Genomic DNA, 23,284 nt, shown 5'->3' with positions numbered 1-23,284 from the left:
CCTCCTTGTTACTTAATCACCTCTCTGAAGACCCTGTCTCCAAACAGGGTCCCATTCTGAGGACTAGGAGTTAGGACTTCAACCAAAGAAGTGGGGGCACCGTTCCTTCGCGACAGCGAGGGATGCGGCTTCGGAAATCCCTCTCTGGGAATCGCTCTCTTCAAGTGAACATCTTTGCCAGAAACCTTCCAGTAAATCTGCGGAGCGGGATTTGGTAACGTGCCCTTTTCCCAGATGCAAGGGAAGCTGGGAAGTCATTCTCACTTTCAGAATGGGAAGAGAGTTCTGCCCGCCAGAAGGCAAGCGTCAGAGAGGGCTGTTGCGGGGGGGGCGGGGGGGGGGCGACGTCTGGCCCCGCATCCGCCCGCGTTGTGTCGGGCTGTCTGCTCCCGCGTCCACCGTTCCCGTGCGGTTCTCCGATGTCTGCGACAGAGGCCCGCCGCTCATGTGTGCACCCGCAATGACGAGCACACTTCGCCGACATGCTCAGCCAATATCTACGGAAGGACCGAACACACAGAACTTAACCAACTAGATGAACCTGCTCAGGTCACGTTCGATTACGACATTAAACTCTGTCTGTTTGCCTGACATTGTCTGTGGCTCACACCTTTGAATCACTGTTAATGGACTGTTTCCACGGTCAGGGGAAACCAAGCTCGAGAGCTTTGTCCCTCCAAAGTCTGGCACTGCGCATGGCACGGACTGTCTGCTGCTTTGCATCGTGTGTGGAATGAATGATGGATGAGTGAGTCATCAGGGGCGCCCGGGTGGCTCAGAGGGCTAAAGCCTCTGCCTTCGGCTCAGGTCATGATCCCAGAGATCTGGGCTCGAGCTCCGCATCGGGCTCTCTGCTCAGCAGGAGGCCTGCTTCCTCCTCTCTCTCTGCCTGCCTCTCTGCCTGCTTGTGATCTCTGTCTGTCAAATACATAAATAAATCTTTTAAAAAAAAAAAAAGGAGTCATCAAAATGCCAAACAACAATGGAACACCTACCTGATTCATTCGGCAAAGTATGCCACACTCCACCTTGGGATCGTGAGTTCGGGGCCCACATTGGGCTTTAGAGATGACTGAAAAAAAAAGAAAGAAAGAAAGGCTTGAAAAAATATTTTTATTTAAACTAAGGAGTTACCATGTTTTCCAGAAAACTGTCTTCCAGAACGGGGCATGCTCTCTGCTCTGCTGGTACTTGCCAGGACGCTACATCCCCAGGGACTTACGCCACCTGCTTTCACGCTCTGCTGCTCTACTGATGCAGAACAGTCCTCGTGAACTTGGCCGGTAGGCCCACGGGGCTCGGAGCAACTTCATCGGAGCAGTGAGGCTACGCGAGTCCCCACGAGCTGTTTGAAGCGGTGCCTCGCTCTGGCGCTGCCGGCTGCAGGGAACACGCCCGGCTTCCGCACCGAGCATGCGGGACACCGGAATGTCACTCTGGCTCCGCAAAGCCCCACATGTTTGACCTTTCACGTTCTGCAGAATAGGGAAGAGCCGAGCGCCTAACGAACGAACGGCCTTCGCTGTGGGAGTCAGGGGCCGAATGGGTGGAGTTCCCCAAATTCTGGCCTCCCCAACGTCGGAGAGCCTCTCGTGACTCTGGCTCACTGCCACTTCCCTCTGGGCCTCAAGGGGAAGGACTCGGGCCACGACGGCGTGAAGTGCACCGAGGAAATGGGGACCAGGGACACAAAGTTGCCCCAAGTAACTGGGCTCCCAGGGGCGGTGCATTTCGGTACCACGAGACACCTGAGCCGCCCGGAGCAGAGCCTACTCCCGCCCCGGTGCCGACCCAGGGGACCCATGCCTCCTTCACACCCGGCTCACGTAATGAGGTTCAATTAAAACGTTCGGGTTCAATTAGTGTTTCAGGCCTTCAGGGGCAGTGGCAGGGCAAAATATTTTCCACGAGGTACTTGAGAGAAAGCAGCGCCGTTGTGGACCAGACTGGCACGCGGGGACAGGTGAGGGCTTGGCCACACGGCGTGGAAGGCGAACAAGACGCCACTTGCACGCGTACGTGTCTCTGAGCTCCTGCGATGCCTGGCCTCTGAGCCCAGGTGCTTTCCCAACAGTCAGAAGGCGGAGGTGCCTGCGAGGTGTTTTCCTGCCGAGGTCTGAGTTTTTCTTCTTTCCTGAAAGTAGTGGCAGCCCGGATTTTTGCTGCAAAATCAGGACTTGTTGTTGTAACGGTGGTGATTTTTTTTCGTGGCGCCAATGAACCCCGTCTGAAGGCGTTCATGCAAGCGCGCGAACCCAGCCCAAGTCAATAATCAATTATTCAGAGAGAAATGCCTGGCAGTACATGTGTCTAGAAGGAACTGATGCCAAGACAGGGTAGAGTCCCAGTTCCTTGGGCTGCCCAGCTCCCGTACCTGACCCCACTCCCCTCGCCCTGCGGCCAGCGCGCTGAACAGCATTACCTTGATGTTGCTCCTTCCCCCAGTGGCTTTAGGTCGGCGCCCGGGGCTCCCACCCTGAGCACCCTGCTCTTTGGAAACCCATGACCTACAGCTCTGCTAACGGGCGTCCCACAGAGGAGAGGCCCCATACCTGAGGACCCGCTCCAAGTTCCTGCAACGACTTCTGAGCCAGTCAGGAAACAGTCAGTGGGGTTTAGAATGCTTTCACGCTTGATGTTTTAATGCATTCTGCAGAAGCTTTTTTAGTGTCTGCTCCAAGCAGAGTCTCTCTACCGGTAAATCATATAAGACTCTATTCCAGTAGATCGAGGCGACAAAGACAGGCTGGAAGGGGTCACAGAACCAAAGCAACCAAAACAAGTTCACAAGAATGAATATAATTAAAGTAAACTCTGGCCTTTAGATTTTGAAACTACTTAACAGAAGACCCGGATGGTTCTCATAACAAAACCAGAGGGTTTTGACTGACTGTTCCGTAGAACATTCTGGCCTCTGAAGCAGTTCATCCTACCCAAGGCCGTCTAGAGAGAGAGTGGCAGGCAGGGGAGAATGAGAGTGTCCAGACAAAGAAGGAATGAGCTTTGCTAATCAGCCTGGCTCCGTGGACGATCAGCTTCAGTTACTGAAGTCACGGGTGAAGAGGAAAGGAAGTAAGGATGTTTCTTCTGATAATTCCTGACAGAAGGCATGGTCCTGGCCTTCAGAGAGATGACAGGTTGCCACACGGAAGAAAACTGCCATTTAATCCGCAGAGCCCCGATGCCCAGACTGGGAGTCATGGGTAGTTGCATCAGGAGGACACATTTCAGCTCCATCAAAAGACGAGCTTTCCACAGTCAGGGGGATCGAAACATTGAACTTGGATAAAAAAGGGAGAAGCAGGGGTGCCTGGGGGGCTCAGTGGGTTAAGCCTCTGCCTTCAGTTCAGGTCACGATCTCAGGGTCCTGGGATCAAGCCCCGCATCGGGCTCTCTGCTCAGCGGGGAGCCTCCTTCCTCCTCTCTTTCTCTGCCTGCCTTTCTGCCTACTTGTGATCTCTGTCTGTCAAATAAATAAAATCTTAAAAAAAAAAAAAAAACCTTGGGGTGTGGTTACTTCGTTTCCTTGCCTAGGTCGTATGGATTTAAGCACCTTTATTATTGCTTCTCAATGGACATTTAGATTTCCATATACTCTTCTGTGGGTATGACCTACGTTACAGTGAGAAACCTAGGTTGACTAGGTGTTAGGCAAAGTAGTGAGTCCCTCTTCATGGTGAGGATCCAAGGAGAGGCGGTACACTTAGCAAGAGGATGGGAGAATGACCCCTGACCTTCAGTCCATCTCTAAGACTCTACACATCCAAAAATCCGTGGACGATTATTAAAGGGAAGCTTTTCTAACATATTTTCAAGGCGATTGCCTTTTAATTAACTTGACTTGAGGCCTCATTCGATCGATCGATCGCTGTAACTATTCTGGGTGTTTGTTAGACTATGATCCCAGGGTCTATTACGGTGATAATCATGTTTGCTGGCCGACGTATGAGAATCAGATACGCAGTCCCTGCCCTCTTAGGGTGACGAATCGTGCAGACAGTCATAAAGAACACAGAGTGGACACGAACAGTGAGCAAACACAAAAGACAGGGAAAAGGTCCATGCAGCAGACAGGTCAAGGTTTCAGGTCTCACCGTAGTGGGGCATAAACACACATGGGCCTTGAGAAACATGCCCTAGTTGGGTCAAGATCAAGAGGAGCCAGCCCTCCGCTCCGATCAACCTCGGCAGGCTTCCTGGGAGAAGCAAGCTTTCAGAAATATGTAGATGCTGGCAATCACATACGTGGTTAGGGGAACATTTTTCTACTAGGCTGCCAGGAAAAAGAAGAAAAAAAAGCCAAAATAGCTTAAGTGGCCATTTCCTCGTGGTTATCCTGCTCTCCTGTTCTGTTCCTTTGTGATGTCTCACTACCCGCTCCCCTGAGTTGGGGGAACCGAGACCTGAAAACGGGAAATGAGAGGAAGGGGTATTTGTGCACCGTGATGGATGTGGCATCAGGGAGAGTCCTTGAGTCCCCAGGTCGCTGCTAAACAAACAGACTGGCTCTGCCTCTCCTGGCTGAGCTGGGCCTCTGGGCCAAGTTACTTCTGCTTTGGACTCACTTAACCTTTAATCTGGGGATCCCCACTCGTGTTACTGACATTAAGTCCTCCAACTTCACAACAACCCGAGGTTGAGGGGAAAAGTAAACCAAAACACAAAAGTCTTATGATCTACTTGAGTCCAACGTGGTAAAATTCAAATAAATCCATAGTCAAAGTTTATCTTCTCATAATTCATCTTCACACTACTGAAAGGAAACTGAGTCACAAAGCAAGGAAATGAGTTGACTTCATGTATGCCCTTCAGTCTTTGACTTCATCCATATGAATAATGTTCTAATGTGAGTGCATTTTTCTTCTGTACGTTCTTATCATGATCATTTTATCAATGGGGACACCGAGGCATGGAGTGGTTAAAGTGTGCTGTCTCAAGGGCCGCCTCAAAACATATGCCTGGATGAGAAACTCAAGAACCCGAATTCTCAAAGCAAATTCCTTTCTATTAGCTTCCTACCCACGTTGGAAACATTCAATTCCCTCAAGCTTTGCGAAATTAGGAGATAAAGGCTGTGAAGTTTGAGTTCTCGATACCAAGAACAGTGTGGGTCTGGGGTGGTAATGAGAGTAACCATGACCGTTGAATTTCATAAAGAGTTTCACAGTTCACAAGCACTCCACAGCTGTTAATACACTCCGTCCCCATCGAGGGCACCAATTGCATTGCCCTTTCACGGATGAAGACGCTAGGACTCATTTAGCGGCTTGTCAGAGGACCCAGTTAGCAAAGGGTGGAACTGGGACGGAAACTGAGGTCTTCTGAATCCAAGTTCAATGAGAACACCCTCTGGGGGGAAGAGGCCGCCTGAATTGTACTGGTACACTGAGAGGAGATTAAGGGACGTCTTGGCAGCACACCAGCTCGTGTGTTGGCAGAGAAGGAAATTATCATCAAGCATTTCAAACGGTGCCACAGAAAGGGTCTGAGCACCCAGGGATCCCCCGGAGCTCTAACCTCTGAGGGCCTGCAGACTAAGACAAACACACCAAGACCAAACGTGTGCACGCCATATCAACGGTATGTGCCGCAGTGTATCTGCCACGGTAACCAACCCCACGGGTAGAGAGGAAAGCATTTCTACCATACACGTGGCCAGGGACATCTGGGATGTGGAATGTAAGTGCATAAATAAAAATGGGAGCGATAAAAGCAAGCGGGGCAAGGATGAAACACAGGCACGCGCGCACACACACACACACACATACACACACACTCTCCAGGAAAGGTTTTCTGGACGAAAAATACACTTTGGTTCTTTTTCTTCTCTCTTTTTTTCAAGTTCAGAAGCAACGGAGTAGCTGTGCTGTGCCAAGGGCAGAGTGGAGAGTGAGATTTGGAACAGAACTCATCCCCAGCGTGTGGGACAATTGCAAAGATGGGTGGGAAGCAGGGCAGTGGGCAGGGGCAGTGGCCAGAGAGGGCCTGGAGCAAGTGGAAATTCAAGAGCAGTTATGACCTATCTTGACTCCTAGACTATGCCTGTGTGTTTGCACCGCATGCTTTCAGAAAGCTCGTGCTCTCTGTATTTCAGGGGCAAGAAGAAACTCCATGGTTGTGGAAGCCTGTCTGGAGCAGGTGAAGGCAGCAGGTGAGGGAGTGAGGGGACAGGGACCTTGAGTGCACTGCGCAAGGAGTCCCTAACCATCCCAGTCTTTCCAGATTCTGCCACCACAGAGAGGTTCCAATGCAAAACTTACTTATCCGGACCCAGGAATTTTGAGGGAATTCCCAGTTTGCACAGTCAAACCCAAATCTGCCTGTTGAGTCTGAGGCCAGGGATTAGATTTTAATGTTAAAAAGTTGCATTGAGCTCTGCTGGGACATAAACATTTCTTGGATACATCCATTCAGACTCCAGCCAGGCAGAGAAATTTGTTTGTCTCTGTGCACTGTGTTTACTTACTCAAGTCATCCTTTGTGACCCTAATTAGCCAGAGAAGCAGCAGCAGAGAACCACTAGGAGACCAGGGTGAGTAAGGATTTACCAAGACTGCCTGGCTCTGGCTGCTGGCTCTCTGTACAACACAGAGTCCTTGGAGGCGAAGGGCTGGCTCTAACCACGACAACTGGAGCCCGGAGCCAAGGCTTAGCGATTTCAGACTTTCAGAGGAAGCTGCTCCTCATCACTGCGGTTTCTGAGTTGACTCAACCAGTAAGATTAAGGGCTTCTGTGAGGATGAGTCTCAGGATTACTTCTGGTAATATTTGCTCATCTGCCCTGTTTACAACGGGCTCTTCTCTTTTAACCACTCTGCATGTATTAATACATTTAATACAACCACATGAGCAGGTACTATAGGAACCGACACAGAGAGGTTAGGTAACGTAATGGGGGTCACACAGCTAGTACCTGAAGGCCCTAGAATCCAACTACAATTTACATTGTTCAGCTAAATCCCAGTATTGTCATAAGAATGCTGCACCAAACATCTATTTAGGCAGAAATGTTCTAGGCACTTGAAGACAAAGGACATATGACGGTTCCTACAAAGAGGTCATGGTACAGTCGCCCTGCTAGCAATCCTCGCTAGGCCACTCGAATTTTGCTCCTTTTGGTCACCTGTGTCGTATCCTTTTCTAACTACAGAAGACCCTACATCCCGCCCACCCCAAGCTATTATCCTTTCTTTTTTAAACAAACAAAAGGACAACTTGAGGTCCAGAGGGGACCCACCTCCTAGTTAACCCATCACCAGCTACGGAACGGCTCGGGGCACAGCCAAGCCCGACGGAGGGGACGGGATGGTGACGTCCCCCCGCTCTGCGGCCGTCGGGAGGCAAAGGTGTAGGAGAGCCTGCTCTTCGTCCCCACCCGCGTCGGTCCTGCTGGGTTCCGTCCCCGTTCTCCGCGTCTGCCCCTCTCGGCGAGCGCCCCTCTGTGGACCCTGCCGACCCCTCCCCCCTTCCCGCCCCCGGTGGGCCCCGCGCTGGGGACGAAGGCCGGGGAGCTGCCGGCGGCCCTCCCCACGAACGAGCCTCGGGCCAGGCCCAGACCGCTCTGCACTAGACACTCGCGACCGCTCGCGCGGTAACGGGGCACAAGGCAAGGAAAGGGAGACGTTTCCCAGCGACCCGGGGAGAGGCGAGCCAGCGCTTGCCCCGGACACCGGGCCGGAACCCGGCGGACGGGGACCCGGCGGGCACAGCGCTCCGACTCCCGCGGGGTGGGCGGCAGGACGGCCCCGAGCCACGCGCCCCCGCCCCCGCCCGGCCGCGCGTCCCTAGGCCCGGCCGTCCGTCCGTCGGGGCCGCACCGCCCCCCGCGAGCGTGCGTGACGTGCCCCCGCGGCGTGACGCAGCGCGGCGCAGGGTTGGGGCGGCGGAAGTCGGCGTCTGCGGCGAGGAGAGGGACCGGGACTGGGCCCCGCCCCAGCCCGGCCCCGCCCCTGGTCGTGGGCGGAAGTGACGACAGCGGCCGCGGAGGTCACTTCCTGCTAGGGTGGATGAGGAGGAGCCGGAGACGCCGCGGAGGAGACCGGAGCGAAGACGGGCCGCGCCGGGGAGAGGTGAGTCCCGGCCTCGTCGCCGGGCCCTCCCGGGCCGACCCCGGGCCTCGCGGGCTGCGTCCTCGGGGCCGGGCCGCCTACCAGCCTGGCTGGGCCGCCGGCAGCGCGGGGACGACCAGGCCCCCTGTGTGTGAGGGGCGGCCGGGACCCGGGGCGCGTTCGTGCGGTGGCTTCGCTGGGCCCCGGGGCGAGGCCGGCCCGGGCGGAGGCAGGACGGAGGGAGGCTCCGGGGACCCGGACTCCGGGCAGCACGCCGCCGCGGGGCAGTCGCAGCGCCGGCCTCGGCCCGCCTTGTCCTCCCGGGAGCGGCCGCGAGCTGGGGAAGGGCGAGGGCCCGGGGGGGTTGCAGGCTCGAGACGAGCGACTCGCGGTGAATTTGTGGGCGGCGTGGACAGGCGCCTGCGGGCTCCTGCGAGGGGCGACCGGGGAGCCGGCGTGTCGGGAGGAGGCTTCCTGGTCGGGTCCTTGCCGCGGCGGGGTCGGACCCCCGAGTCGTGCGCTTGGAGGGCGCTCCTGCGGCAGGACGGAGGCCTCCTGGGGGAGGGAGCGGCGTTTCCCTCCCCGGTTGTCGCGGAGATGGGGGCAGCGGCCGAGGACGCCGCTGCCTCGGCGCCGGTGATTGTGTCTTGTGTGTGTGACTGCGCGGGTGTGTTTGCGTGTTTTCCCCTTGCTCTGGGGCGTTTGTGTCGTGCTCAGAGTTTCGCAGGCAAACTCGCGGGTTATCTTCGGGTGGGGACAGGGAAAAGCTCCGAGGATCCGGAGGAATCCGACGTTAGACGAAATTTCCAAGATTAGGAATTCGCCCCCACCCCACCCCGAGGCCACTGAGGCTCCTGCATTCCGTCCTGGAGCGCTCTGGCTAATGTGGGTGCTGGGGCCCTGCCATCCACCCTGGGGAACGGAGAGCGGAGATCTGCCCTCTCCCGCCCGCCTCTCCCTCGGGCAGCTTCACCCCTCCCTCCGTTTTGCTGAAGGACTGAGTGATGCGGCGCTGCTGGCCGCCGGGAACAGGAAATTTATGGGGGAACTGTGAATCTGGACGGGGTGCGCTCAGGTCGCAGCAGGACTCCCCGCGCCTTTGGAACAGAAGGTTCTCAGAAGTGCTCGCCTCCTTTCCTTCCCGTCAGAGGGAGAAAGTGTAGAAGTGTTTCTCAAAGTGATGAGTACCTGTGCCTGCGGTGTGTTTACTTCCTGTGTCCCACGGTGTTTTCAGGGAGGAGGGGGTTCGTGTCTGACGGGGAGGCGCTTTCCTTCTCCCATCTCCCCTAATTCAGCAAAATAAATCAAAATCAGATGTTTTCTGGAGTTGCAGTCGGGCGGACTTGGGTTTTTTTACTCCTCTTTAAAACTGGTCCATCTGGGTGAACTCAGGCTTGTGTGTCTTGGCATCTGGGCCTGTCTCGTACCAGAAGAAAACTGTTGGCTTGTTTTGGCCGCCTTTCTGGACCCGTTTCACTGCGCCCTTCCTTTCTGACATCGGAAAGGCTGGTCAGGAGGAAGAAAGCAAATCCTGAAGACCGTGTTTGCACTCTGTGGTTTGAAGTCAGGTGAGAGGTAATGACGGCCTCCGAAGCCGATGACCTGAGGACCATCATTTGGTGACTCGGGGATTAGCAGTTTGGAGGCCACACATTGGAAAGAAAAAGGATTACAGGAGGAGGGGAAGACAGGGAAAGGAAGTTTGGGGAAAGGCTGTGCCAGGAAACCTCGGGAGGAGAGTAAATCAATAGTACCGTGAAGTAATTGGTGCGCTTGTGTCTCTCAGCAGGAGGGCCAACATGAAAGCAGGCTGTGGCGTCGCGGAAAAGCCAGAAGGAGGTGGAGGTGAGCGCAAGCTAATCAGCTCTCGGGTACCCGGAATGTCCCTCAGGGGTTCCTTGTCTCTCTGCTCGGGCTCTGTTCACAAATGTCAGACCGGGACTGGACAGCCTCTCCCCGGGCGTTCGCTGCCGGCCCAGCTGTGGGCTTGCTTCTTGGGATGTCTGTTAAGGTGTCTGGCCTCCGCACCTTTATCCCCAGCTGTGGCGTCTCCTCCCTGTGGCAGACACGGTTCCACCCTCAGGGACAAGGAAAGTAGGTGTGAGATTTAGTAATGCAGGAAAGAGCAAGAGGCTGGCCCGCCTGGGTGCTGGTGTCCCGCGCTAGCAGAGCAGAGGATCGCCACAGGAAGGGTGACGTCTCCGTGCTTTCCCCTCCCCTGGTGTGGTCAGCCGCGGCTGACCACAGGGGTGTCTGTGGCACGTTTGCACGGCACTCCAGAGATTCTGAGCGCCGGGATCTGAGGTCAGGGGTACGGATACGTGTGGACCTAACTGCTGACTCCCCGCACCTTGCCCTTTTCCCATTAAGGGTATCAGTTCCCGGACTGGGCCTACAAAACCGAGTCGTCCCCGGGCTCCCGGCAGATCCAGCTGTGGCACTTCATCCTGGAGCTGCTGCAGAAGGAGGAGTTCCGCCATGTCATCGCCTGGCAGCAGGGAGAGTACGGCGAGTTCGTCATCAAGGATCCCGACGAGGTGGCCCGCCTCTGGGGCCGCAGGAAGTGCAAACCCCAGATGAACTACGACAAGCTGAGCCGGGCCCTCAGGTGAGGGACAGGATTCCCAAACCGGTGCTGTTACCAGATGGGAGGGAGACGGAGAAGCTGGTGAACGCTGGACGAAAAGGGCATCAGCAGTAAGAGACGCACCGTCCCCGTGAATCGTGTAGCTTTGAAGTGGGAGTAGAGGAGCTGCCGGGTCCGAGCGGCACCGGCGCGGGAGGAGGAGAGGCGGATCTTCGGTTCTCTGCCGGAGGGAGTTCCGGCGCCGTCGGCACTGGGGCCTGACAGACAACCGATTCTGCTCTGTCGTGGGCGAGCGTGTGTGGTGAAACGCCGATGGGAGCTCATCTGTAATCCAGATTAGTTGAGGCTTCCCTGTGGGAAGTCGGTTAGAATTTCTCCTTTCGGCTCTCCTGGAAGAAACTGGGGGAAGCCAAGCAAGCAGAGCACACAGGAGAGGGCTCCCTGAACGGTCCTGACCTCGCGGTTCGGGACCCACGTCTGCGAGCTCGGTTGTCCGTCCACAGGCTGCTCCGACATGTCTAAAGACTGGCCACTTGAGCTTCTCTCAGGTTCTTAACTTTCCCCTGGCCAGCTTTGACATTTCATAACCTCTTCGCCCTCAAGGGGCCAGAAGGCCGTGTGAAAGCGGTGCTGCCGAGGAGATGCCAGGCCAGAGGCTGCAGGGCCGCCCAAGTCCCCTGCCTTTCTTCATTCTTAGTGACCTTGAATGTCAGAGCTGGGCAGCCGCTGTGCTCGGGCCTCGCATCTTTGTGAAAGTGAAGCCGGCCAGGCTGCCTGCTGTCTTCCCCGCCGGGGTACGTGGCTGTCGGACCTGCCACCACAAAACAGTTGTGCGTTTCTTCATCTGCACTTTGTGCTCACCAGATCAGGTCTCCCAAGAGACTTGTCTGCCCCCACCTGGGCTGGGCAGTGACATACAGGGGAACAGGAAGGAAATGGACTATGGAATTGAAACTGTAGTGTGGCAGAGGGAAAAGGTGGTTGGGACTAGGGTAGCTGTTCAGGATCTTAAAGTGAGATTGCCTTTGTAAACTCCAACCAAGGACTTAGAGCTTCGTTTGAAATTGATCAAGTCTCCCAGCCCTCACCCGAAGGCCAGGCTGCGTGAGAACAGTAGTGATGTTTCCATGTCATGCCTAGAGCTGGAACTGTTGATCAGTGGTTACCTGTGTGTGTCAGAAATTGTCAGGAGTTAGAAGATCTAGTGACCCTTCTTCCTATTTTTACAGATACTATTACAACAAGAGGATCCTTCATAAAACAAAAGGGAAAAGGTTTACTTATAAATTTAACTTCAACAAGCTGGTGATGCCCAACTACCCATTCATCAACATTCGGTCGAGTGGTAAGAAGCAAACTCTTTCTGTTTGATATTCCGAGTTGATAAAAAGTTTAAAAGGCCAAGTCTAAGACCTGGCACGTTAAAGGATTTTTAGAAAGACTGGAGTCGCGTGGATTGGCCCCATGGTCTTGCCCTGGTTCTCTGTTCGTCCTGTGCGGGGAGTGACAGGCTCTGCTGGACAGAGAGAGAGAGACTTGTTGAGTTGTTTATTTGGTTCTCTTCATGCATGTTATCTGTGTCTCGGAGATACTCTCCTTCTGTCCTCTTTAGGAATTACTTTCCGTAGATTCATGTCTCTCAGTTTAGAACTCAGAGTGTTAACGCCCTGCCCCACGGCTCTTTCGTAGACGAGAACCGGTTTCTACAAGCACTTCCGATTTTCTATGAAACTACCAAGCTGTCCCTTATCAAGTGAATATCATCAAAACCACAGCATCCTTAATCACAGAAGGGGAGGTCTGTGTTTGCAGTGAGAAGCAGTGGCTTTGATCTGCACCAGCACCTCAGAGAGTAAGATCCGGGGTTACTTGACCTTCTTTGCTCTCAAGTGCAGCAAGGCTTCCCCTCCAGGCTGCCCGCGCGTAGCTCTCCATCACAGCTCTGTCCACTGTCTCGGAAGGGGCTCGGTTGGTTTCATTTCAGAGTCAAGACCTCTCCCTCCCTAGGGAAGTAGATTGTGTTTAACTAGTTTCTGACCCGTCCGTCAGTACTCCGTGGCCATGTGTGTTAAAGCCAAGAAAGCTGAAAGCAGTATTCTGACTTCTCAGAGAAGAGTCGGAAGAAACTTGAAAAATCGGAGCAGGGTGTGGCTGGGACTATACTGCTGAGATCCACTGCAGATAGGTCACTAACTACACACAACAAGTTAGGGCAGTTCGGGCTTGATGCTGCTATCGGTACAGTTCCATCTCATCTCTCCTGTAGCCACGCCCTCCTGTCCCTGGGGCATGTGTTAAAAAAAAAAAAAAGTGGTATTGGAATGCATCTCTCTAATTACAACCTGTTTTCTTTCCTGGTGCCTGAGAAAGAGGTGTTAGGAAATCAGACCTATTCTAGCCACTGGAATCCTGCTTCCTCTAGTCTTCACTCTTGCCCCCTTCCTGTGTACCTAGAGGAATTGGGACTCTACGTGGATATACCAGCAGTTCTGAGAACGTGTTGGTGTTCATATCCCTCACCCCTACCCCATCAGAAAGGGCTTGGTCGGTTTGTTATTATGTCTTTGACCCATTTTTGTCCATTGAAAATCCGGAAGGCCAGCACTTGGGCAGCCTGGAACAGGGCACACCCATTACATTGAGAGTAATGTGCCCTTCCAGGGTGAGAAAATCTGGATCCTCACTCTGGGAAGACTCTAGTCTTCTAGCCTAGCGGCAGTGGCCTACCATAGCCTCATCTCCCTGAAAGCAGTGGGACCAACATCCTTAGCAAAGCTCAAGAGCCTAGGGGAATGAAGTCACAGGGAAGGCAGAACTGTGTGCATTTTGTTTAGGGAAATACTTGGTTGTTTACATCCTGGGTATAGATAACCCCAAAGAGCAGGAGTCATTAGCTCATAAAGAAATTTACCCAGAGGGGCCAAATGTCGTTCCAGATTCAGCTTTTATGGTGACAGGAAAGGTGACGTGTACTGAGCGTTTGTTTCATGGACGTGCTTTTGCTTGGTGTTTTTGTGAGTGACCACCTTGAACTCTCCCAGCCTGCTGTAAAGCGTGTATCTCAGTATTCACATTTTACACATGAGGAAATTACGGAGGACAGCGAAGTCGAAGATGGACACGGGCAGGTTGAGCACAGTTACCTGTTGAATGGCTTCTCGGGAAACCATTCCTGAGAGACTGCGCTAGAAATCCAGCTCGTGTTGAACAGTCGCACATCCTCAGTCCCGCGTTCCTCCCCCAGACTGGGACGCACTGGTGTGCTCAGCAAATGCCGGGTTAAGTCCTAAAGACAAAAAGAAGAGATTATGGGGGAGGTCTTTGTCTCGAGGAACTTCAGAATTAGCAGGAGAGATAAGATAGGTGAGTTGAGCACAAACCGGAGTAGCCCTGTGGACCGGCGAGCTCTCTAGGTGGCCCCGCTGTGTGGACTCCGGAGCTCGGAGAGGTCATGTCCGTGTGGCGGTGGTTCCTGCCCAGACAACCCGAGGTTTGGAGTAAGAAGCGAAGCGAGTGCTCTCTCTGGCTCTCCACAGGGCCCTCCTCCCCTCGGACAGTTCAGGGTAGAATGTTTGATGTTTGGATGGTGTGGGAAGTACTTCTGCATACAGGGTGTCGTCATGACTCCTGAAAGCTGTAAAATACATTATTCTGTGCTTTTGAACATTTAACGTCCTTCGTAAGAAGCTGTGGGAACATCCAGAGGAAACTAGGAGCGGTGCTCAGCTGGCAGGGCGGGCCAGGTCCGGAGCTCTCACTCTGTGCCTCCCCACCCCCACCCTGGTGGGCTGTGTTTCTCTTTCTTTTAGAAAACTTTAAACCCATAGAAAAATGGGGAAAAACAGAACTGTGAACACCCATGTGTCCTCTCTCTAGATTCACTAATGATTGACGCTGTTACCACATACGTTTTTCCTCTTACACGTACTTTTTAAGTTATTTTGAGGTTAAGTTACAGACATCGTGACATTTGTCCCCTGTGTACTTCCCCTAGGTACAGGACATTCTCCTCCATGACCCCAGTAACATTAACACACCGGGGAAATTTTTTTTTTTTTTTAAGATTTTATTTATTTATTTGACAGGCAGAGACCACAAGTAGACAGAGAGGCAGGCAGAGAGAGAGGAGGAATCAGGCTCCCCACTTAGTAGAGAGCCCGACATGGGGCTCGATCCCAGGACCCTGAGATCATGACCTGAGCTGAAGGCAGAGGCTTTAACCCACTGAGCCACCCAGGCACCCCCACCCCTGGGAAATTTAACATGACTCTACGATTCTTGTCTCCTATATGGTGCATATTCCAGTAGTATGTGCCTTTTACAGTTTTTGTTTTCAAAGTGTGATTGCTGTGTGATAAAAAATTACTTGTCCTAACAAACACCTGACGAGCAGTTTGCCCTGTGCCAGTATGGTTACCCTTTAAGTTTTCGTAACAGGATTAGTCCTGTCGCTATCCCTTTTACAGGTAAGGAAACGGAGGCACAGAAAGGTAAGTAAGTGTTCCAGAGTCACACAGCTAAGAAACGGTAGAGCCAGGGTCTGAACCTAGGCAAGGGTCTTGTTATTTCCACTTTGCCAAAGGGGGTCAAAAGCCAGTTGGTCACGTGCCACGCAACAGAAGGTGCAGGAGCTGCGGTTCTCACCCGGATGTTTCCGCTCCGCCGCTCCAGTTTCCGCGTGGCTCCTTGAAGGTCTGCTTCCAGAGCGGCGTTACTCAGAGCTGTGGACGCAGGAAGCTTATTTTGTCAGACAAAGCCTTAGGTCTGTTGTCTCCGCATACCCCACGTGACAGTAGGACGACTGCACTGGGTCCCCGCCAGGGTCCCGAGCGCCCCCGCCAACATCGCTCCTCGGTCACACCTTCCCTAAGTTCGTTTGGAACGTGCGGCGTGTTCTCTGCTCTTCCTGCAAACATACAGTGCACCGTAACCTGCGTAGAGAAGGGAGGACCCTCCAGTTTGAAAAGAAACACAAGTAAATCGTTAGGGAGACAGGCCCTTCTCTCGCCCTCCCGCCCCAGCCACGTTATACTCCCGTAGTCCTTCAGCACACATGGAAGGTGGTTTTCAGCTTTTCAGTAGATGAGCTCTTGACACAATATCCAGACCCGCGTGAATCAGACCGTAGCTAGAACTTCAGCTGCTCTAGTAGGCTGGCAGGAGAGAGACTTTGGGCCTGGGACCTTCTTGATTCCAGTCACCCTGCACGCAAGGTCCGGCATCAGCGTTTCCTCGTTGAAGGATCAGGTCATTGGCTTTAGGGGACGAAGAGCAGTTTCTGTGGAACTTCAGTTTGGGGAGTGCCGCTCTGCAGTGTCACTCGGTCGCATGTGCCTTGGAAGCCACGATGTACACGACAGCCAAACCCAGGGTCCCGGCCGAGGATGGCCCGTTACTCAGAAGCGGAAGGAGGCAGCTGATGGGGCGCTTGCCGGTCACGGCAGGCTTCACACCCTCTTTTGTTTCTTCTTCCGGATCACCATACCCTCACTGGGGTTTCCTTGTTTTTCCTTCTCCCTTATCTCTGCCTCAGAGTGTGAAAAGTCCTCCTGACGTCACTGATCGAAGCCTGCGGTGCCTCCCAGGAACCCAAAGGGGCTCTGAGGCCTCTGGGGGCCCTTTCTTAGGCCTTGTTCAGAGAAGGACCTTTTGGGGGAGTGGAGAACCTGGGGGCCTCTGAGTTGGATGTCGGTTTCTGCTTTGAGGCGAGTTTCAGTTTTAGCAGGCAGACCCGGGAGAGGGATGGGGTGGGGGCGGTCCCGTAGAGTCCCCCAGGCTGCTCGGGGCCCGAGTGGCAGTGCAAGCAGGACGGGAATGGAGAGCGCTGTGTAGAATGCGTTAGAGAAGAACAGATTCAGAGAGGTCGAGAAATACTTGAATCTCTGTGGTGATTTTATTTTTTTATTTTTTTTATTTTTTTTTTAAAGGTTTTATTTTATTTATTTAACAGAGAGAGAGATCACAAGTAGGCAGAGAGGCAGGCAGAGAGAGAGGAGGAAGCAGGCTTCCTGTGGAGCAGAGAGCCTGATGCGGGGCTTGATCCCAGGACCCTGAGATCATGACCTGAGCCGAAGGCAGCGGCTTAATCCACTGAGCCACCCAGGCGCCCCTCTGTGGTGATTTTATATCGGAAATGGTAAAAGCTCTTCCATGAGAACTCACTGTAACGAACATACGGCCTTTCCTTTCTTAATCTGCTTTTGTTCTTAAATCTGGCCTTGCCCGATTCTACCTATGTGAGGTCCAGAGTCCTGGGGCTTCTAATGCATTGCTTTCCGTGTGCATCATTTCCAGTGTTTGTGTTTGGTTTGCTTCTTGCTTGATCGATAAAACCAAAACTGTGAAAATAAGAGGAGACCGTTTAGCGAGCTGAGAACCGCCGCAGGTGGCCTGTGCGTAGTACTTAGAGTCGGAGGAGCGAAGGCTCGCGTGCCCGTCCGTCCGCTGCTTCAGCGGACGCGTACTGAGCCCCAACTAGGTGTTAACCACGAGCTGCTTTACGTCTCGTCGTGAGCAGTAGGGGTCCCCACCTTCGTGGAATCGATGTTCTCGAGTCCCGACGACCAAGAAATGAGTGTGTCGGGCAGTAGAGAGTACTGTGAAGACACAGTGGGCAAGGGCTAGGGAGAGATGGCAGCCGGCTCGAGCAGAGGAAGCTGAGCTGTGCTCCCGGGAAGACGGGGAGCAGGGGGATTCAGCGCGGCTGGAGCGTTGGCTTCCTGTCGTGACCAGATGGAAACATCTTGGGCTCCCGCAGCGTGAGGGACCGTGCTGACGATGCATGACCCGTCCTCTAAAGCGGCCTTTGTCTTCTCCACCGTCACAGGTGCGGTCCCCCAGAGCGCGCCGCCAGTGCCGACCGCCTCTTCCCGGTTCCACTTCCCACCTCTGGACCCCCATTCTCCACCGAGTGACGTGCCGCCGGGCCGGTTCTCCGCGAGCGCCCTCACTGCTTCTGGCCAGGAGTCGGGCAATGGCGCCGATAGGAAGGGGGAGCTTCCGGAGCTGGAGGACGGCTCTGCCGCCGACTGGCGCCGGGGCGTGGATCTCCTGTCGTCCCGGAGCGCCGTCGCGGGAGGGCTCGGCCATCAGAAACGCAAGCCTGACATCATGCTTCCTCTGTTCAGCAGGCCGGGGGTGTACCCTGACCCGCACAGTCCCTTCGCGGTCTCTCCGCTCCCCGGCCGCGGAGGTGTTCTGAACGTCCCCATCTCCCCGGCCCTCTCCCTGACCCCCACCATCTTCTCCTATAGCCCGTCGCCAGGCCTCAGCCCCTTCACCGGCAGCAGCTGCTTCTCCTTCAACCCCGAGGAGATGAAACACTACCTTCACTCTCAAGCCTGCTCTGTGTTCAACTACCATCTGAGTCCCCGGACCTTTCCCCGCTACCCAGGACTCATGGTCCCGCCGCTGCAGCGCCAGGCGCCCCCCGAGGAGTCAGCCCAGTTCTCCATCAAGCTGCAGCCGCCTCCCGCCGGCCGGAAGAACCGGGAGAGGGCGGGGAGCAGTGAGGAGCCCGCCCCCGTCCCCGCGCCTGCCGCGGCTCCCGGCCCCCCAAGAATTAAGGTGGAGCCCGCCTCTGACAAGGATCCCGAGAGTCTCCGGCCGTCGGGGCGGGAGGAGGAGCGCTCCCGCGAGGAGGGCGCTGCGCCGAGCAGGACCACAGAGGAGGAGAAGGGCACCGTCTTTGCCCGCCCGGCCGCGCCAGTGTGGCCGCCCGGCCCCGTGAGCAGCCCGAGTGAAGAAGCCCTAGAGGTGACTGATGACAGCGAGGACAGGCCTGGCAGAGAGCCCGGCGCACCTGAGAAGAAGGAAGACGCCCTCATGCCCCCCAAGCTCCGGCTGAAGCGGCGCTGGAATGGCGCCCCTGGAGCCCGAGAGCCGAGCAAGAGCAGCAGGGTCCTCTGGAGCGGGCCCGGGCCCCGGGGCCTGGCCACGGCCGCCGCCGATGCCTAGGACTGGAGCGGCCCGGGAGCGGTTCCTGCCGTCTTCAGATGCGTACATGTATTTATGTAGCGAGACGTCAGGGTCGGGGGGAGGGAGGGAGGGAATTAGGCTGGTTTGATCCTTCTAGGGGCATAGACTTGTATTTTTATGTCTGGGGAATGGGATGGGCATCTTCTGTTGTAAATTAGGGGGGACGCGAACACCCTCTTTCCTGGTGAGTAGCACCCGGGAAGGCTGGCGGACTGGAAGGAGGAAGCACCTTTGCTTCCCGGGGAGGAAGCTTCTACACTTTCTGACAGACTCCCAGGGGGCCAAGGTGCCCTTGGTCCTGTTATAGTTCAGGTTCCAGACTTCTTTCTTTCTGTTCTATTGTATTTATCTCTGAAAAGCCATTAATGAATTTCTTTTCCTCGGAGAGAGAGGGAGAAGGGAGTAGAGCGTGGTGGGGAGGCTGAGCAGTGAGAGACCATTGCGCCGAGTGTTGCCTGAAGTGTTTCTGGGTAGTTCCTTTGGGGGAGGAGGAAGGTCATCTCAGTCTTACTGGGACAGGGGCATGTTCGGATGTTGCTTTTTTTTCTTTCTTCCTTCGTTGTTTGGCAACTTTTTTTCCTTTCCTTCTCAAAAAACCAGCTGCAGGAAGCAGGAGCCGCGGCGCCAGTCCCGGGGGCTGGGAGGGCCGAGGCGCGGGGCGGCGGCGTGGGGGGCGGGCAGCCGGGCTGTGGGCCCCTCGCACGCGCCCCTCCTTCACCTGCTAAGAAGCCATGAGGACTCGTAAGCTCTCGTTCAGGGAAGAAAGAAGAGGGCGTGAGGAAGTAACCCGATGCCTTTAAAAACAAAACACAGAAATGATTTTCATTTTTCCTTTTCCATTGTGGGTTCGGGGAGCCAGACCGCAGAGTGACTGAGTGAGTCCACCAAGCGGCCCGACCCTGGAGACGTCTGCGCTGTGGCCGGGTCTGACCGTGTCCTAAGTGAAGCCTTAACGATGAGCGTACTTCCGCCACGTGCTTCGGGTCTGTCAGCGTAAACCTGTGAAAGGGACGGACAGCTCTTCAGACAACCCAGGAGTGTTGAAATGTGGACTTGGGGTTCGGTGGTCCCCTCTTGACTTCAGGGGGCCGGGGAGCGGAAAGGCGGGATGGCAGGAGCTCGGGGCCGATGGAACCCCGAAGCGCAGAAGGTAGCTGGGGTGTGAGGGGATGTTTGTCGAGGCTGAAGGCGGAGCGGACAGAGACCCGGCGGGTAGCCAGACGCCAGAGCCTGGTGGGAGTGAGGGAGCCGGCTGTCCCGTTGTGCTGGTGCCGTCCCCGCCACGCCCACTTCCGTAGATTGTTCTCGTCCTCACCATCGATTCGATGGCACAGGAGACCAGTTCACAGGCAGGAGCGGTTTCTCCATGGGAAGGCCCCTCCTGTCAGCACGAAGGCCCGGGAAGGTGGCGCTCTTGCATGAAGCAGAAGGAGCAGCCGCGGGGGGGGCGGGGGGGGGGTGTGCAGAGAAGCCACGGCCACTCGCCTGTGCGCGCATATGACCGGGCTGACGGGGCACGACCAGCCCGCACGAGCGGTCACGTGCACGCGGAGGTGGTGCCGAGGCGGCTCGCGTCTGCCTGGCGTCAAGGAGGCGGGAGAGAGGGGAGGGCTGTGTGGCCCATGAAGGCTAGAAGCGGGCACGGGGGCACTGTCTAGGGACTGGAGAGACCCCGACTCCTCCTTAGCTTAAGTGGACTCTACCCTGAGCAGCGTTCGGGGTTGGGGATCTTTCTGGAAGGAGCCCACGCATGCAGGCGGGAAGCGGTCAGCCAGGGAGTGGGTTGATAGGTGGCTCGGGATGACGAGTCCATCGAGCTGTTGTCAGGCAAGTGTCCTCCTTGTTCAGTTCAGATTCCAAATGTGACTTGTCTTTCCCTAGGGAAGGGATCGGGAGTGGGGTCTCTTACCAACTCAGGCTTTGCTTGGGCTGCAGAGGGCTCCCTGTTCAGGCTCCTCTTGGTTGGTTATGTTTTTGCCCATTTCTCTCTCTGCACCTCTTACCTCAGAGCGGAAAGCAAGCCTGGGCAGGTGCGGGATGGCTCTCTGCTTGGCGTTGCCCAGTCTAACCAGGGAGGCTGGCTGGCTCCCCGCTCTGTCCGCAAGAGCAGAAGGCCGGCACGTGTCGGTACGAACTCAGGAATAGAAACTTGAGGCCTTTAAAATAAGAGGGAGAGAAATCCGCGAGGCATATCTGGAACCCCTGGAACCCAAGTGCCGGAACTAACTCCTAGATGCTGCTTCTGTTGGAACAAAAAGTCACTGCTTTTAACTTGAAAAAACACACGAAAAATGTTCGACTCCATGAAACATGTTTTTCGGCTTTAAGGAATTGGTTGGTGTTTTACTGCTTCCTTTGACTGCCCTTCCGCAGTGAGTCATTGGTCAATGTGCGCTGCACGCCGGGGCCGGGCTTGGGGGTCCCCCCGCAGAGCCAGACTTGGGCTTGCTCGGGCAGGGGACCGGGCATGGGAAGTCATCGGCATTTCCTGGGGTAAAGGGATCGGGGGTACTTTCTCACCCTGCCGGACCCACTCCTGGTGGCACCTGCCGCCAGTCGGGCACAGAGCCAGGCCTTCCTCTCGTGCACATTTCGTCAGCGTCCGGCAGCAGAAGGGAAAGGGGGGGATAAAACCAGACCATTTTCTCCCCCGATTTTTTCCAAATTTCAATGTGCCAAACATGTAAAACTTTGCAGATATAAATCTTGAAATTTCATTAAGAACTTTTTCATGGAAACAGTTTGCTTTTACCGTAGGAGAAAACAGATCTCTTAAGAACATCCGCTGCTGAGCTCCTTTTTTCTTTTTTTAGGGACGGCTGGGGTGTCCCGGAAGTGACTCCCCAGGTCCCTTCACCCCAGTCTCCAGGCTGCACTGCATTAAGCCGGCTCGCCAGCTCGCGCAGGGACGCTCTGCGCGCCGGTCCTCCGTGGGCCGGGAGGCGTTGGGAAGCATTAAGTCACAGTCGAGCACGCCACTTCTCACCAAGCGGGTAGTCAGTTGGCTGTTTGTCCCTCGTTTTTTATTTATTCCGTGATTATGTTTGTACTTTCTGTTTTGTAAAGGGTAATGGAACGTTTTAATTTTGCTTAAAAATTTTTTCGATCCAGTCTTTCAAGAACTGTTCTGTTTTTCACTTTGGTGGGTGGGGAGAGTTATCAGTTCATTTGTTTTGAATGCCTGGGCGTTGTTTGAGTCATAAAATTGTGAGGCACGGATTTGTGAGTGAGACCTTCGCGTGCGACCGGGAGTCGCTAGTTGCCCGTTGCAGCGGAGGGAAGTGTGTACGTGTACATAGGTGTGCGTAACCGACTCCATCGTGCAGTGCCTTTTAGACGTCCCACTTTCTATACAGTCTTCAGATTTTCGCATATATATTATATATATATATGATGTAACGTTATAGAGATATATGTATAATATACATATTTTTTCCAGGGGTATCTGATAGCTCTGTATTTTGTTATGGAAGTTGAAAGAAAAAAGTATTTTACCTCAGAAATTAAAGTTAAATAAAAAAATACTTTTAAGTAACGTCTGCAGGGCATCGGTGGTGTTGACATGCTGCGCCAGGACGGTCGTGGCCGAGAACTGGCCAAGCCTGTGCCCACCCACCTCACCCCCCGCCTCGTCCCGTCGCGCAGGGAGGAGGCAGGTCTGATGGCTTCGGGGACTGTCCTATCCTGGCATTACTGGCCACTGCCAGAGAAGGGACAGCTGAAGCCAGCGACACCGGTGTGCAGGGGAAAATTTCTACCTCAAGATTGTCCCGAGGATGAAGAGTGCATGGCATAGGGGCGTCCACCTGGCTGGGTCGTTAGGACACACGGCTCGACCTCAGGGTGGTGAGTTCAAGCCCTGCTGACCAAACCAGACCCAGCAGGCCACACTTTGTCTGGTTCTGTTGATAGGAAATGCCCAGAATAGGCAAGTCTGCTGAGACGGAGCCAAGGCCGGCGGTGGCCAAGGTGAACGGGGCTGTCGACGCACGTGTCCTTGGAGGGATGGTTTGTTGTGCAGCTCGTGCTGGTGGTCGCACAACTCGAACGTAATAGAAACCCCTGATCACGGTCACTCCGAAAGGGTGAATTCTGCGGTGTGTGAATTATATCTCCGTGAAGGTGGTTTTGTGGAGCACGTGACGAGCCAGTACCAGGGAAGCCGGGGGAGGACGGGAGTCTGGAGGGAACAGCAGGGGTCTTGCTGGATGTCCCACGACGCAGCAAAAGATGGTGCCAGGCTGAGTCCCCTCATTTCACCCCGAAGGTCCCCACGTGTGTAGAATGTAGCCGGGTGCTCAGTTTGACTCCTCGGGAAGAGGCCTGTGAGTTTGGGTAGGCTCGCATACGGGAGGGGCAAGGCTGGAGAGGCAAGCTAGGACAGGTCATGAAAGGTCTTAGGCGATGCCTGGGGAGGCCACATTTCACTCAGCTAGCAGTGGCTGTCCCCGGTGTTTCCCAAGAGTTGGCCATTCTACCAGCCGGTGAGCGTGGCGATCACAGCTCTGGGGACCCACCCCGCCTGTCAAGATCGGGGCTCGGGAACCAGTGAAGGGACAGACTGGTGGAGCCCGGACCCCCCAGGCGAGCTGGGAGTGAGCTCGGAAGCAGACCCTGTTGCCGGACCGCCTCCCGCCGCCGCTGGAAGCAGAAGCAGGCGGCTGGGTTAGGG

General features: G+C 55.1%; 1 protein-coding gene across 2 annotated transcripts; it reads left to right on the top strand.

Annotated features, from left to right (window-relative positions):
* Window positions 1-7,996: 7,996 nt before the first annotated feature.
* ETV3 (ETS variant transcription factor 3) lies at window positions 7,997-22,147 on the top strand. Of its 2 annotated transcripts, none has more exons than XM_045983037.1 (5): window positions 7,997-8,069; window positions 9,835-9,893; window positions 10,419-10,656; window positions 11,865-11,980; window positions 17,462-22,147. In XM_045983037.1, exons 2-5 carry the CDS (start codon window positions 9,848-9,850, stop codon window positions 18,589-18,591), a joined length of 1,530 nt encoding a protein of 509 aa, XP_045838993.1. In that variant the 5' UTR covers window positions 7,997-8,069; window positions 9,835-9,847; the 3' UTR covers window positions 18,592-22,147. The 2 variants fall into 2 exon arrangements, with proteins under 2 accessions (XP_045838993.1, XP_045838994.1); XM_045983038.1 differs by having other exon boundaries at window positions 8,004-8,069; window positions 9,838-9,893.
* The last annotated feature ends 1,137 nt before the right edge of the window (window positions 22,148-23,284 follow it).

The sequence above is a fragment of the Meles meles genome, chromosome 17, assembly GCF_922984935.1.
Source record: "Meles meles chromosome 17, mMelMel3.1 paternal haplotype, whole genome shotgun sequence".
Lineage (NCBI taxonomy): Eukaryota > Metazoa > Chordata > Mammalia > Carnivora > Mustelidae > Meles > Meles meles.
This window is presented reverse-complemented; position numbering and strand designations above follow the sequence as displayed.

Excerpts from the sequence above, each read along its gene's own strand:
- ETV3 (XM_045983037.1), top strand. The coding sequence starts at position 9,848 with ATGAAAGCAGGCTGTGGCGTCGCGGAAAAGCCAGAAGGAGGTGGAG. Across the intron at positions 9,894-10,418 it reads AAAGCCAGAAGGAGGTGGAG|GGTATCAGTTCCCGGACTGG; the intron begins GTGAGCGCAAGC and ends TTTCCCATTAAG. Across the intron at positions 10,657-11,864 it reads AAGCTGAGCCGGGCCCTCAG|ATACTATTACAACAAGAGGA; the intron begins GTGAGGGACAGG and ends CTATTTTTACAG.